Source organism: Crocodylus porosus, unplaced genomic scaffold, assembly GCF_001723895.1.
Source record: "Crocodylus porosus isolate Cpor-Errol unplaced genomic scaffold, CroPor_comp1, whole genome shotgun sequence".
Lineage (NCBI taxonomy): Eukaryota > Metazoa > Chordata > Crocodylia > Crocodylidae > Crocodylus > Crocodylus porosus.
Genome location: NW_017728947.1, coordinates 80388736 through 80402781, shown reverse-complemented (window position 1 = coordinate 80402781; position 14046 = coordinate 80388736). Strand labels below are relative to the sequence as shown.

Sequence of the window (14046 nt, the reverse complement as noted above, 5' to 3'; positions counted from 1 at the left end):
GTGCTGGCTCCTACCCTGGGGGGTCTTTAAGAGGAGGCTAGATGTACACCTTGCTGGGGTCGTTTGACCCTAGTACTCTTTCCTGCCATGGCAGGGTGTCGGACTTGATGATCTGCTCAGGTCCCTTCTGACCCTACAAAATATGAAACACATTAGGATAAAGGAAAAGCTCAAATACCTGCTACCAGTTGACATACATATGATGATGACAACAACTTTACTGTTTTGCAGGGGGTTTCTTAGATGTTTTGGGGTTTTTTTGCACTACTGCAGCAACCTGAGTGATGGAAAAACCAACTCAGTTCTATTCTGCCTCCTCTATCTTGAACATAACTATGAACTAAGTTCCAATTATACTGTGTCAATTACAGGTGCTGATGGTAGAAGCAGATAGAACCCATTTGCCTTTTGGGTCCCAAAAGGAGTTCAGGAAGCTGGCAGTTAGAGAAATCAACCTTCTGACATGCCTGTCTGATCCCAGACATGCCAGTTTGATCTGGACTTTGAGAAATTCACAACATAATTTTTGCTTTTCTATCAGAACTCCACTATAATTATACATTTATAAAACCTACCCAAAGTTTCTGCTGAGTCTTCCTTTCCACTTATTTTATATAACCCAGGGGTAGAGGCACCCCTAGGAGTGTGCGGGGCCCAGGGCATATCAGCCCGTGAGGGGCCCGGGGCAGGCGGGTGGTGAGTGGCTTGAGCCTGCAGCACTCAGCGGCAGAACCGGCTATGCTCAGCAGCGGTGGTGCATGGTGGCCATGTTTGGGCCTGTACAGCACTGTCCACGGGGCCCCCCAGAGCACACGGCCTGAGGCAGTTGCCCTGATTTATGTCAGCTAGGGATGGCCCTGTCCAGGGGTATCAACATCATTTGGTCCTGTGGGCTGGATGAGTGGTGCAGGGCTGGATGAATGGTCCATGGCCAGACTGGACCCAAAGAACCATCCACCCCTCCAGTGCATGCTGGATCCAGCATATGCGGTGCTATTTCTAGTCAGTCCAGGACTGTACATGGTGCTCATACAAGGCCAGTCCAGGATGCATGCTGTATGCAGTGCTTGATCTGACCAGTGCATACAGTTCCTGGCCCAGAACAGCTGTGGAGGGTGGGGGTGCTGCAAGCAATGCAGAACCTGGACTGGCTGGAAGAGACGCCACATGCATGCATGTGACCTGGACCATCTGGGGCAGGCAGCAGGTGTGGCACCTGTCCAAGAATGGCACATGCCAGGCATTGCACTTTGGGTCAGTCTGGTGTGCACTGCATACAGCATGAGTCAACTCTGGACAACAAGAAGCACCCGGGTCCAGACAATGGGGTTCTCCAGACGGGATCTTTGATGCCCCCTGCATTATAAATGGAGTTTTCACATTAGCTTCTAATTTCATCACCATAATTTGGACTTTGTTTTATGCTGACAGTGGTTTAAGACTGGAGATTCAGGTGAATGACACACTCAAAGGAAAAACCAAAATCATTTCTGAGGTACCTCAAAAACCACCATGGCTAGGAAAGAACTGCCTCTTATTAATGTTTTTATCTTGGTTATGAATATAGCCTCACTGCAGGTGTGATGCTTCCAGATGTTATAATTCAGTAAGCTTCCAGTCTTCCATAACAATTTGATCTGGCATTGCCATTGCCAAATGGTAGTCACCCTGTGGGTTGTGGATGTTTGTAAGAACTTGAGCTGTTCCTCGGCTGCCTCTCTGGCCATAAAAACCACTGCTGTTTTTGGCGGAAACTGTCTGACCCCTGTAGATTTGAGCCTGATGCTCACATATGCCAAACTTGCTAAGTAGGATAAAGACATCCCTTTGGAAAGCCTTGGTGAAAATAGCATAGAGGAAGGGGTTGGCACAAGAATTCAGTGGGTAGAAGAGCACCAGCAGGATCTTAGAATTGCTAACTGTTATCAAGGGTTTGTTCATAATGGCAGATAAAGCATAGAATGAGATAGGTGCCATGCACAGGAAGTCAGTGAAAATCAACACTGCCATCCTTTTGGCAATTTTTGTGTCTTTGTCTCCTGACTTGTAGTGAGGGTTTCGCACAGTGATATAGATTTTGATGTAGCATACACAGATGATGATAAAAGCAATAATGTTCAACATCAAAACAAAGACAACATAGGCTTCAGCCAATGGTGTTCCAATATCCATAGGTAGGCAGATGCTGACTTTAGTGTAGCTGCTGACTCCAACCACTGGCAAGAGAGCAAGAAGAAAGCATGAGAGCCAACCACCCAGCATGACAACCAATGCATACCGGAGACGAATTTTCCTATCTGGACGCATGGCAAAAGTGATGGCATACCAGCGCTCCAGGGTGATTACAGTCAGGGTATACACCGAAAGCTCACTGGCAAAGACAGTGAAAAAGCCAGCTGTATTGCATCCAGGCCCTGTCTGCCACTCTATGGCATGGTTGTAGTACTCTGACCGACTGTAGAGATCCACAGAAGCAATCAAAAGAAGATACAGTCCCATGCAGAAATCTGCAAAGGCCAGGTTGCACATCAAAAAACGTGGGACAGTCAACTTGTAATGGCTGGTGAGAAGGATGAACAGGACAAAAATATTACCCAGGATGGCAAGGAGGTTCACAAACCAAACCACAGTCCTTAGAAATGTATACCCCATTATGTCTTCACAGGGATTAAACTCATCAGGCTCTGGGGTACATAGTATTTCTTCACTGCCCCCACAAACAGTATAGTCATAGTGGCTGTCAAATGCCTGGGCATTTTCCTCTTGAGGGTTCTTGATTTCTTGGCCAAATCCAACATCTCCATCCTCCTGCTCTTCAAAAAAGACATAGTAGTGGGAATTGCCATAAAAATCCCTGAATTTGGAGTTTTTGTCATACACTGCTTCAGTGTGCTCTGTATCTCCTTCTGCATAGTCTTGGTAAAAAGGACCATTAAAGGCACTGACAGATCTTCTTTTACGGACATTATAACTGCTGGTCTGGTTACACATCAGGTATTCTGGAACTCTGAAAAGGAACAGGGGTGAAATCACTACTGGAATCTGCGGTTTAGCTTTAATACAGCTGGCAACATGGGAACAGTTGTGAATAACTTAATCTGGCTTTAAATATGTACAGACCAGAATTCTGTCAGATACATTTTAAACAATAAAAGATACAGAACATGTTTTTTTTCTTTTTCTTTTTAATCCAAGTAGACAGATATACAACACTGCAATCTTCTGCATTTGAGTTCTTGTTGCTTTTATATAGTTTACCATAAAAATAGATTATTCTTTTTACTCACAAATACCAAGGGCTCAGATTTCTATTACTTCCCATGAGAATCTTCACCGCAAAATCCTCTGATCAGGAGGATTTTACTGCTATATAGGCTGATTTTTTTTCCTTTCCTATTTTCAACCAATTATTTTTAGTGTAACTGTTTTTCACACTGTTAATACTTCCTCTTGCTTCTTTGGGTTTACATTCTTCAAGTATTCACAGATGCATCATATCTGTTGTTTATACCTTCTTAATTAATGCAGACAATGTTGCTTTTTCTTTTTACCCATGAATCAGCCCCTTGATCATTTTGGTGCTCTTCTCTGTACTTCCTCTATTTGGTCTAATGCTTCCTAGAAATACAGTGTCTAAAGCTGGCCTTGTTTTCTGGTCTGACCAGAAACACAATTCAACCTAGCTTCATGACAGTACCACTGTGTTGGTAGCCCCAAATAACATAAGCAGATTTAGGCTAGAATAGCACATTGAAAATTTGGTTTTAAGTTGCCAATCACCGTCACCTGGTTAGTGTTTCAGGTTGTCCTTCACCAGATGTGTTTCCCGCATTTCACAACAGTGAATCTCACTTGGTTCCTTTCTGGCTATATCTGTAGTCTATCTAGGCTACAGTGATTTAATTTTCTGTCCTCAAAGTTGCTTGAAACTCTTCCCTGATCTAATATAATTTGTGAGTCTCACCAAATATACTATCAATCCCATCTCTTATATACTACAGTGAGAACCACTCTAGAAATATTATGAAAAAATTGATATGATTTTTGTTTCATTTATCAGAGATTGGCTCTGAACACCTTAAATCTATGCATTTGGATCCAAAGTTGAACTCTTCAATAACAGCTTATTACTAATTATAATAAAGATAAAAAAGTATTTGTAACAAGAGAATAATAGCCCTACTAGATCAGATCAGTGATTCCTTTCTTCCAACGTCTCTTCAACAATACCCAGATGTTTTAGACTATCAGAGGAGGCAACAAATCCTGCCGAAAGCAATTATGTAATAACCTGTCCACAAGGAAGCATCCTTTTTCCCCTTTGTTAGAAGATGGCTGAGGCTTTGTACCCCTTCCAAAACTTCTGGTTTTCCTTTTTCTATATCCTTTTCTTTTATTCTTCCTGGATGCTGGTCTCTAAGAGATCTTGTAGCAATTAATTTTGTATTCATCAAATGAAAAAAAAAAAATTTTGATCAGTTTTAAATCTATAAACAATCAGTTTTACTGAGTGTATTATTATATACATTTAAAAAATGGCCTTGAAACCCTTTAACTAAATTATATGACAATAACATATTAGGCAATCTTCCTTTAATCATTTAATTTTAAAGTTTTAATATAAATTGTTAAAAATCACCCTTTCGTTTTCTTCCAGTTCTTGAAAGCACAGCAGTGGCTTGGGTAGGACAAGTAAGCTCGCATTAGTTGAGAAAATGTTTTCACGAGGGGTAGTTTCTTTAAGGTCCACGTATATTTTGCCATGAGTTCTTTAAGGTTTTCCAATCCTTTTGTTGGAAGAGCAGCAATATCTGTCTGGGAGACGTCACTAGTAAAAGGGGAAAAAAACCCTTCAAGTGAAGTGACTGCAGTGAGACATTTCAGATCTTGAAAATGTTTTAGGAGTTACACAGAAATCCACAGCAAAAATAAAATGTGAGGGAGCTGGGGAGGGCAGCTGGCATGTATTCATTTCCAATGTACCATTTAGAGAACACTCAGTACTCATTATCACAAGAACACTTTGGCCACAGAAAGGATGAGAGAAAGTGCAGCAAATCTGCTAGAGAAATTGCTGTCAGCATCTGCTTTTGTTACTTATTTTATTTTAGGATTGCACAAACAAACTCAATACAACCTGTTTGAAAGTAAAAATCTTAATTTACTCCTTAGTTTAGAAACCTGAAACACTAGCTTTGACCAAGAGATTCAGTATGGCTTTTTTTTGAAGTTACCAAAACAAAAAAATGGTTTTCAATTTCAAGCATACTTCTTAGAAATCACAGAATCATAAAAAAAATTAGGGTTGGAATGGACTTCCAGAGCTCCTCTAGTCCAAAGTTCCTGCTCAAAGCAGGACCATCCCCAACTAGATCATCCCAGCCAAGGCTTTGTCTTGATACTGTAGATGGTGTTGAGATCACAATAGGAACAGGAAGAAATCTACTATACTCCCAGTAGGAGATGGAACAAAAGCAACAACTAACCCTTGAAGCTGAAATTGAAAATAAAGTTTTAAAAGACTTCATCATGCTATAAGAATTTGCCTTTTTGGAAGCAGCTGTGAGCATCTGCTCACCTAATTCATAGGCTCTAATCCTCCAAAGATTGAAGCATATACATAACTTCATGCAGTTGAGCAGTCTTAGGCTCTGGCAGGATTTCTCATGCACAGAGTATTAAGCACACACTGAAGTCTCTCAGGACAGCTATAACCTGAACTGAAGTGGGAGATGACTTGCTCCCCACAGCTTTTAGTACACCTGTACAACTCAGGATTCCCAAACTGGCTACTTTACTTTCTCTTAACACAAACCAGCGCTTACAAAGAAATACTAAACTCTTTTTACAAAGGTCTTTAAGACCCCTAGTTTTAAACTCTCAGATGGCAGGTTGATAAAAAGTAAATTTAAACACACTTTCAGGTGAACTATTCCTTCTACTTAGCAAGCTGCTTTTTCTCAGGTTTTCAGTAGTTTGTCTTAAGCCATGTTTTAAGAAAAAACCACTGTCATAAAACTACAGCAATGTTCTTAACAACCTCGAAATCAGCTTGTATTACATATGTATTATATTGAGAAAGCTGGCAGTTATACATATTGCTATTGTGTCTTCAAATGTCAAGAGTTGTAGTAATAAAGAGCATGACTGTATGTAAATAAGAGTGTTTTCTGTCCATGGAGTCCGCTTGATTTGCCGGGACTGATGCAGTGCAAAGCATACTAAAATGCTTCTTTTTCCCTTGCCCCAAAACCCCCATGTCCTGAGTTCCCACAGCAAGTTGGTGTAACTGTGCCAGCAGTGTAAATGAAAAAGTATACAAGCACGGGTCAGCGCTGCTCCATTTCTATCTGACAATAACTCTCACACATGTCTCCCCTTTGGGACAAAAAGAGGGACTTTTTATGAGCCTCCTTACTGGCTAAACAGTGGTGCATTTTGAGCAGAAAGTAAAGGAACTGCACTCTTGGCCTAGCCCTGCTCCTCCACGCAAATTTAGAACTTTCCAGAAAGGCGTCACTGGTTCACAAAGACCGGAAGCGCCCTGCGAGCAGTAAAGTAACTGAAATAGCGGAGGCAATCAGGGCAGCACGCCCAGGCACTGCCTTTGTTGCGGGGAGAGTGGGGATTGCAAGAATCGCTGCAGCACTGTGGTAGCCAGCACTGCCTTGGGCATCACGCGGCTACCTCAGGCACAGAGCTGCACTGCTCCCCTCTATGTAAGGGAAAACAGCCCGCACGAATCTTCATTTCCTTCTACTCATTACAGCCCATTTAGCTCCCAAGAAGCAGGGAGGAAGGATAATGTACCTGAAGAATTTGAGACACAGTTTAGTTTAAGATTTCCAGGTATTATCAACAAACATCCTTGGGCATTTATACACATACTTTTCTGTCCCACAATACAATGGGCATCTGCCGCTTCTGAGCAGACTTGAACTAAGTCGAGTCTGCTCCACATGCGAGCTGAGGCAAATTGCGCCGCACCGCGTGCAGTTGTATAAGCAACAAAATGCACATCAGCATGGAGAAAATGGCAGTGACGCGCTTTTGAACTAAATCACGCCCCCCCACTTCCCCGGCCCCAAACACTGCACTTCTGTCATGTTTCAGAGTGCTGTAACTTTATAGTGCTATAAAAAGTGCTCTAAATTACAGCACTGTAAAATGTGCATGGGGCATTTCTATACATAGCCAAGAGTCCAGGCCTAAGGAGATTACCTCAGCTGTTAACCTGAAATGGCAGTAAGAGAATAACACTGCATAGATGTGCAGACTGAGCTCTGGTGACAGACTATCGTGTTGTTGTAATGTTTCTGGGTTGCGTGCGTTCATTTAGTAATAATGTTGCATGCCTGAGCTTCCCTGCCTAGCTTGTACATGGGGGAAGAAGGGTTAGCAGGGCACTTGCTCAGAGTGAGAGCTGCCTTCAGATTGGCACAGATGAGACAAGATGCACCTCTGGCAACAAGAGAATTGAATAACCTTGTTGAAAAGCCTCGCCGATGTTTACCAAGCCTAGGTGGGCTTGGTAAAAATCCTTTGGAGGTGGCACCCATGAGCCATCAAGGGTGGCAAAGAACAAGGAAGGTGTCAAACAATGGAAGGAGCAGCCTGAAAAATGGTGTTGGTGGAGAGCTGGAGAGTCTGGAACAACTAAGCTTGTTTTGGGGTGCTTGGGGCTGCATGTGTAGCAAGAAACCATTTTTTTGCCTGCCCCCCCTCCAATGTGAAGCCCCTCCATATGGCAAAAGCCCCGTTTACAATATTTGCCCCCTTTTGGGGATGCTTTCTCTTTTCTACCTTTTCTTCTTTCCTCCCTCTTCTTCTTTTATTATTATTATTTTTACAGAATATAAGGTGTACTTGTGATAAAAAATATAGTTTGTAGATGCTTTTATGGGTATAAAATAGTATTCTGCATTAGTATTCCCCCCTCACTCCCCCATTGTATTTGGTCTATTTGTTGTATGTGACATGGCATTTCACCCTTTTATGTTTTATATTCTATGCTTTTTAACTTTGTAACAAATGTACTTTAAGTTTAAAAGTAAGATGTACCATGTAACAATGTTAGCAAGGGCAGGAATCAAACCAGGGCTTCTCTGTATTGAGCAGGTCCCTGAATGAATCTTGACTGACTGTGCACCACAGTAGCTAGTCAGGATAACAAGTTAACGAGAGGCAATTAACACCTAGGAAACCACAGACTAACCAGAGGGAAGGATAAATACAGAGCCAGGAACTCTCTGAAACTTCACTGTTAAAGGTACAGAACCCCCGGTTTGAACCAATCAACACCAAAAACTGACTCTTGGGACTGAATACTGCCCCCCCCCCCCATCAACCGGCCCTAGAGCCCTATGCATCACTGCAGTGAATTAATCAAACTTTATCAACGGACTCCCAAGACTGCATGTACCTGTGGACGTGATCCGTGGGGTTAACAGCTGCCATCCAGCAACCACCAAAGGGGATGTCCCACAAAGTCAATGACCGCTGGATTGGGTAAGCCCAAAAACTGGGGAATCACCAAAGTCTTCTAGAGAGGGATAAAAGGCAGCGAAGAATGACCCCCCAATGGCACCCTCTTCGACCTGACCAGCACCCTGCCTGCCCAGTCAGAAGAACCAGCTGGTGACCCCCTTCTGAAGTAACAGTGCACTAAAAGAAGCCTTGACTGGCCATCGACGACAAACTCCAGCGCTTGAGGATAGGTATATCTTGACACCAGTGCTTAGTGTTCATAGCTAGCTACTGTGAGTGTGTGTGTGTGCGCGCGTGAATGTGTGTGTGTTTCAGGGGATCAGTCCCAAGGTTTATGATCTGACTTTTGCATCCATCTAATAAACTAGAATTTTATGATGATCCTGCGAGTTGGTCCTTTGTAGCCAACACATGGACTAACAAGAGAGTAGCTGAGCTAACTACAGTCAGGTTTGTGTGGGCTGGATTTGAAGGACTGCTTTGGGAAGAGTGAGAATGTGTTGTTGTCTTTACCCCAGTAAATGCCTTAAAAAAGAGTAGTTGTCTGCTTTGCTGCTTGGGATGCTGGGTACACAGTTCTGTCTTTAAAGAGGTGAGGTCCCTTTCTTGGGAAATGAACTGAAAGGTAGCTTCCTGAGGCATAGCTATAATTAGGGAGGGGCAGGGGTAGAACAGCTTGGGGTCAGAGCTGGCTTGGGCTTCCCCTCATTCTAGAAGCAACATGTGGGCTGGCTTCAAAAGTGAAATTATGCTAGTTTGAAAGGTAAATACTTTGAAGAGCTGATCAAGACACTGCCCCTTATTGCAGTGGAAGGGAGGCAGTCATATACCTAATTCAAGGTGATTTTTAAAGAGTGTGTTCTGTCTGATTATTCTCTTAGTGTAGGTGACCAGGTAGTACCAGCATCTAAAACTGTCTTCTTTCATTTGCATCTCATTCGGAACCTTTGTCCACCAACTACATAATTACCTGCTAATAGTGCTGTATAAATTTGTATCCAGACTGGATTATTGTAGTTCACTGATGATTAGAGAACACACAAGCTCTAGGCCCTCCATCATCTCCATCGGGCCTGTGCTCCAGATGCTCTCTTGGTTTCCAGACAGTTTCAGGTGCCAGTTTAAAGCACGGTCTCTTCAAAGTATTAATTGTTGTGGAGATCTGAATTTGGCACATACTTGTAGAGATGAATAGGTAAATCCATGCTCACTCCATTTAAGAAATACTGCAGAAGTTAACTTCTGGAAAGACAAGGTTCTTTGGGTAAATCCAAAGAACCCTGTCTATGTCCTTAGACCAACATGGCTACAACCAACACTTCTGGAAAGACTTCACTCAACACTGATATTTCCTTTTGTCCATACTCACCTCCTCCTCTTCAAAAATGTGAAATAAATCAACTGAACAGACACAAACGTAAGAAAACAAAAAAACACCATGTTCCCAAGTCAAAGTTTTGAAGACTCCATGAAGTCCACTAAGGAATTTGTAATGCTACTGTTTTTATGTGCAAGGTACTCAAATATTCTCGTGACAGAGGCCGCATCTACACAAGATGCTGACTATGCAGTCATTACTGGGGCCAGAGTGAATAAATCTCTCAGATGTATTGCACTCCCACCTCAAAGAGAGACTGTTACCTCCCTTCTCTGATATGATTGCTATTTCCCCTCCTACAGTATTCCAGCTTGCCAGGTTTCATCATTCCATTGGGTATTTGGTACCAAATTATTTTTCCCCTGTCTATGTTAGTAGCATTTTATCAAAATCACATTTTGATCTTTCCCCTTGTTTATATTCTCTCTAAGCACCTTTTCATTATTTCTGTCAAAGAAACATCTTTGATTTCAGATGCCGATGGCAAAAAGGTCAAAAGGTTAACATAACATATTTCGTCATCATAGTTCTGTATTCAGCCCTCCCCCAGCTTAAATGTAAAATACATGTGCAGTCATTCTTGCATGAAACCTGAGCAGAAGTAAGAAACATGCAAAGTCTGCTCGCAGTCATAATTGGCAGTCCTGTAATTATTCAAGCCTGGTGTGTTGTGATTGGCTACCTGAAAACCTTTAATTTTGGAAAGATTTCCACCTTCGGTGGAGACCTCCACGCACACCCAGGAGACATAGTCAGCAATCTGGCCAGTCGCTGACCCCTCCCAACCTGCGGCGAAAATTTTCAGGTGTATACAATTTTGTCAACTCGTCCGTCCTAACCAAGAGCTCACGAATGTCTTTGAACCAAAGTTACCTGTATGCTTTGCTGAAAATCTGCACCAAGCAGTTTATGATCTGTGCAACAGAAAAGCATCTGCAAGCTGAACTGAATTTTTTTTTCTTACTGTGTAACCACGACTTCCTTCCTACGCTACAATCTCCTGTAGTGTAAATAAAAATAAACTTTCTGTATAACCAAAACGCATTTAAACTCCTTGACTCCTCTCACTTTTCCACCTGTACGACCACCGTATCGTACCCGCATCCAGCCGGTCGTGCCGACCCAGGCTCGCAGGTCAAGGGTGCACCGGTCCTCGGATGTGACATGGCATCACGAACAGGATACAGGAGAGGCGAAATGGAGTCAGAGTTGATCCGCCACTGCCCGTAGCGTGCAGGAGACCGCGATTGTGCAAGCTCAGACGATCTGTGGGCACACATCGCTTACCACCAAGCAGTTGGTCTCGCTAACTCAGTAATCACCGGCTATATGTCTCTTGCTGGTGAAACAGGAGGCAGGGAGTGGGCCATTCAGTTAACTCCCAGCTCGTTCGGATGCATTATGAGCTGGAAAGGAGTCACCTTCCGGCCCAGAGATGAGGTCGGGAACTTGTCTCTGGCGCGAGTGAAACCTGACCGCGCGGTGAACCCGACACCTGCCCAAGAGTTTGCTCGCTGCATCCGGCATGTATGGGAAGGGGGAGAGGACACCCTGCCCGATAAGTTTAACTGTCCAAATTTGTCACCTGATTCACGCGCACACGAACTGTTAACGCAACTCCGTGAAACCTTGGAATTAGAGGGTCGTACGGTGACAAAGTGGGCTGGTTCCAAATGGGACAAGGGGAAAATGATTAATGTCTTGTTCCGTACTGTGTCTATTTTGTTGCGTGAAGTTGCAAACTTTGATTCACAACTAAGTACAGCCAGTAAAAATGCTGAGGAACTGGTGATAAAAGGCAGCACTTCACCACCGCCCAAAGATGGCGCCAAGCAAAAGCAGAAGTCACAACCAGAAAATGGTGCTGAACAAAAGGGGAAGCCAACGCCTGAAAATGGCGTTGACAGTAAACAGCCACGCTCTGAAATTGGTGCCGAGCCAAAGAGGAAGCTGTACCCAAAGCCTGGAGGAACTGACGGCGAACCACGAGACGTCAACGAATAAAGCCACACCTACCTCTGGGCAGGGCTATCCTCCTGTCACTGCCTCACCGATGAAGAGCGATCTGACGTCACCAGATGTGATCACGCCTACCCCTTGGCCAGGTCATCCTCCTACTCTGCCTACCCTAGCAACCGCACCGCCCCCTCTGTATCCAGAGGAACCTGATGGTACATGGTTAATTAAAAGCACAAGTAAAGCTGATGAAAGAGAACTAGTAACTTCAGCTCTCCCTGTCAGCGTAGTCAAGTATACCGCAACAGGGGGTGGACAGCCCCAGGCCACAATAACAGTCCGCACCAGAACTCGAGCAGAAATGAGTGATCTTTGCAAGGAAACGAGGATCCAACCCGACGAAACCCCCATTGTTTGGATGGGCCGCCTTGTAATAGAAGCAACAAACTAACTCATTGATGCAGAGGAAGCTATTCACCTCGTTCAAAACACAGCCTGGAGTAGAGGAATAGTTACAGATCCACAAGCCATAACAGCAAATGACCACTGGCCACTAGCGTTGCCAGCTTTGGTAGTGAACGCAATTATGAGAAAAACGCATGTCTGGCATGATGGTGGTTCCAAACAACCTAATGCTGTCCATTTGATCCATGCCGTGATTGGAGCGTCCTATGCCCAATAAAATCCAGTTATGAATCCTTTGAACTTAACAATATTACAGCAAGCTACAGTGTGGCCCCACCATTACCTAGAAAACCCAAACCAAGTTGTTCGCCCTTGACAATATCCGAACATGTATTGGGTCATCAAAGATGTTGACGGCCCTACAGGACCCCCGCACCTTTTAGCGCATCACAATTGGTTATCTAGGCACACTAAGCAAAAAGTTATATGAATTATATAATATTCTTGATACTGCTGTTTTTGTTATCTTTTGTAGGTAAACACCATGAGACCCATTGCGACCCTCATCATATGCTGTGTCGTGTATTCCGTCTCATGTATGCTTCAACACAACTCATTTTTAACACTGTTGGCTGTTTCTACCACCGAATGCCATAACTTTGAAGAAACTGAAACTCAACGATAGACTACCGACTCTGTTTCCCGAAACTCACAGCAGCGACAGACACTGGCATTATCACCCATCTTGGATGACCATCTTTTAGTTTTAATATATCTCACTATCTTAATCTTTCTTGCTGTAATCTTCTTTCAGCAGATCTCTCAGGGTTACCTTTTACTATTAGTACTTTTGCGTTTATCCCCATGCTTAAATGGCCGTATGTGTGTTGGACCACGTTGTCCTGCCGATACCATTAACTGTTCTACCCCCATAATAACAATTCTCAAGGTGCTCAACATTACCCTAACTAATAGCTTCCTTTCCCAAATTGCAGATTGTATCTATGTTTTTCAAGTTAATTGGACTGCTGGCCGAAACCATTTTCTAACAGAGCTGAAAATGCAACACAATATATGCATGTTATGTAGTATTCTTCACGCATTATGGCCTCAATGTCCTACCTGTGACCCGCTAAATCCCAAAGAAAAAAACCGTCCTAACTGTCATAAGACTAACAGTTCGACCCCAGTTTGGCTTATAACACCAAGTTACCTTAAATATGCTCAACGCCGTAACAGTGAATGTAAGTAAGTGCTTTAAACCTAAACCTTGCCCGTTTCCCGTCCCACGGCCAGGAGTCCTTTATACAGACCTAGCCCTCCCTTGTCTTTGAAGTGACTTCAAAAACTCCAACAACTTTACTAAAACGCCCATTATAGAAAACTTACCCCATGCCAAATGGACACTTACCCTCTGATTGGGTTTGGTTTAATCTCAAAACCAATGCTACCAGCATATACCCCATTCTTACTCCTAGTGAAACTTTAACCCCAGTAACCTCCTTATGAAGCCTAAAAGGACTCCAAGTAGGTTGGAAGAAAACCACCACCGCTATTCATACAAAGTCCAGTCTTTCTTGTACAAAGCGAGCCTCCCTCACACACGAACAAGTCGATTATGCCTGGACTCTAATAGATTCTTGGGACAAAGTAGGCATCTATTTTCCCTGGACATATGGATCAAAAATGAATACGTTCAAAATTGTCCTTTTAACTGAAACTGTTGCTAACCTCACCAACCTAGTTACCGAAGGGTTCCGAAATATTGACGAGTCATTCAAAAAAGTTTAAGCAGCAGTATATTACAATTGATTAGGCTT

At 43.3% G+C, this 14046-nt stretch overlaps 1 protein-coding gene across 1 annotated transcript in view; it reads right to left on the bottom strand.

The window, feature by feature from the left end:
* Window positions 1–1240: 1240 nt before the first annotated feature.
* Window positions 1241–14046, bottom strand: part of TSHR (thyroid stimulating hormone receptor) — an 88013-nt gene continuing 75207 nt past the window's right edge. Inside the window, exons 8-9 of the mRNA XM_019552319.1 lie at window positions 4640–4828; window positions 1241–3007 (exon numbers count right to left, since the gene is read on the bottom strand). Coding sequence (XP_019407864.1) covers window positions 1597–3007; window positions 4640–4828 — 1600 coding nt within the window. The 3' untranslated portion in view covers window positions 1241–1596. The remainder of the gene's footprint in view (window positions 3008–4639; window positions 4829–14046) is intronic.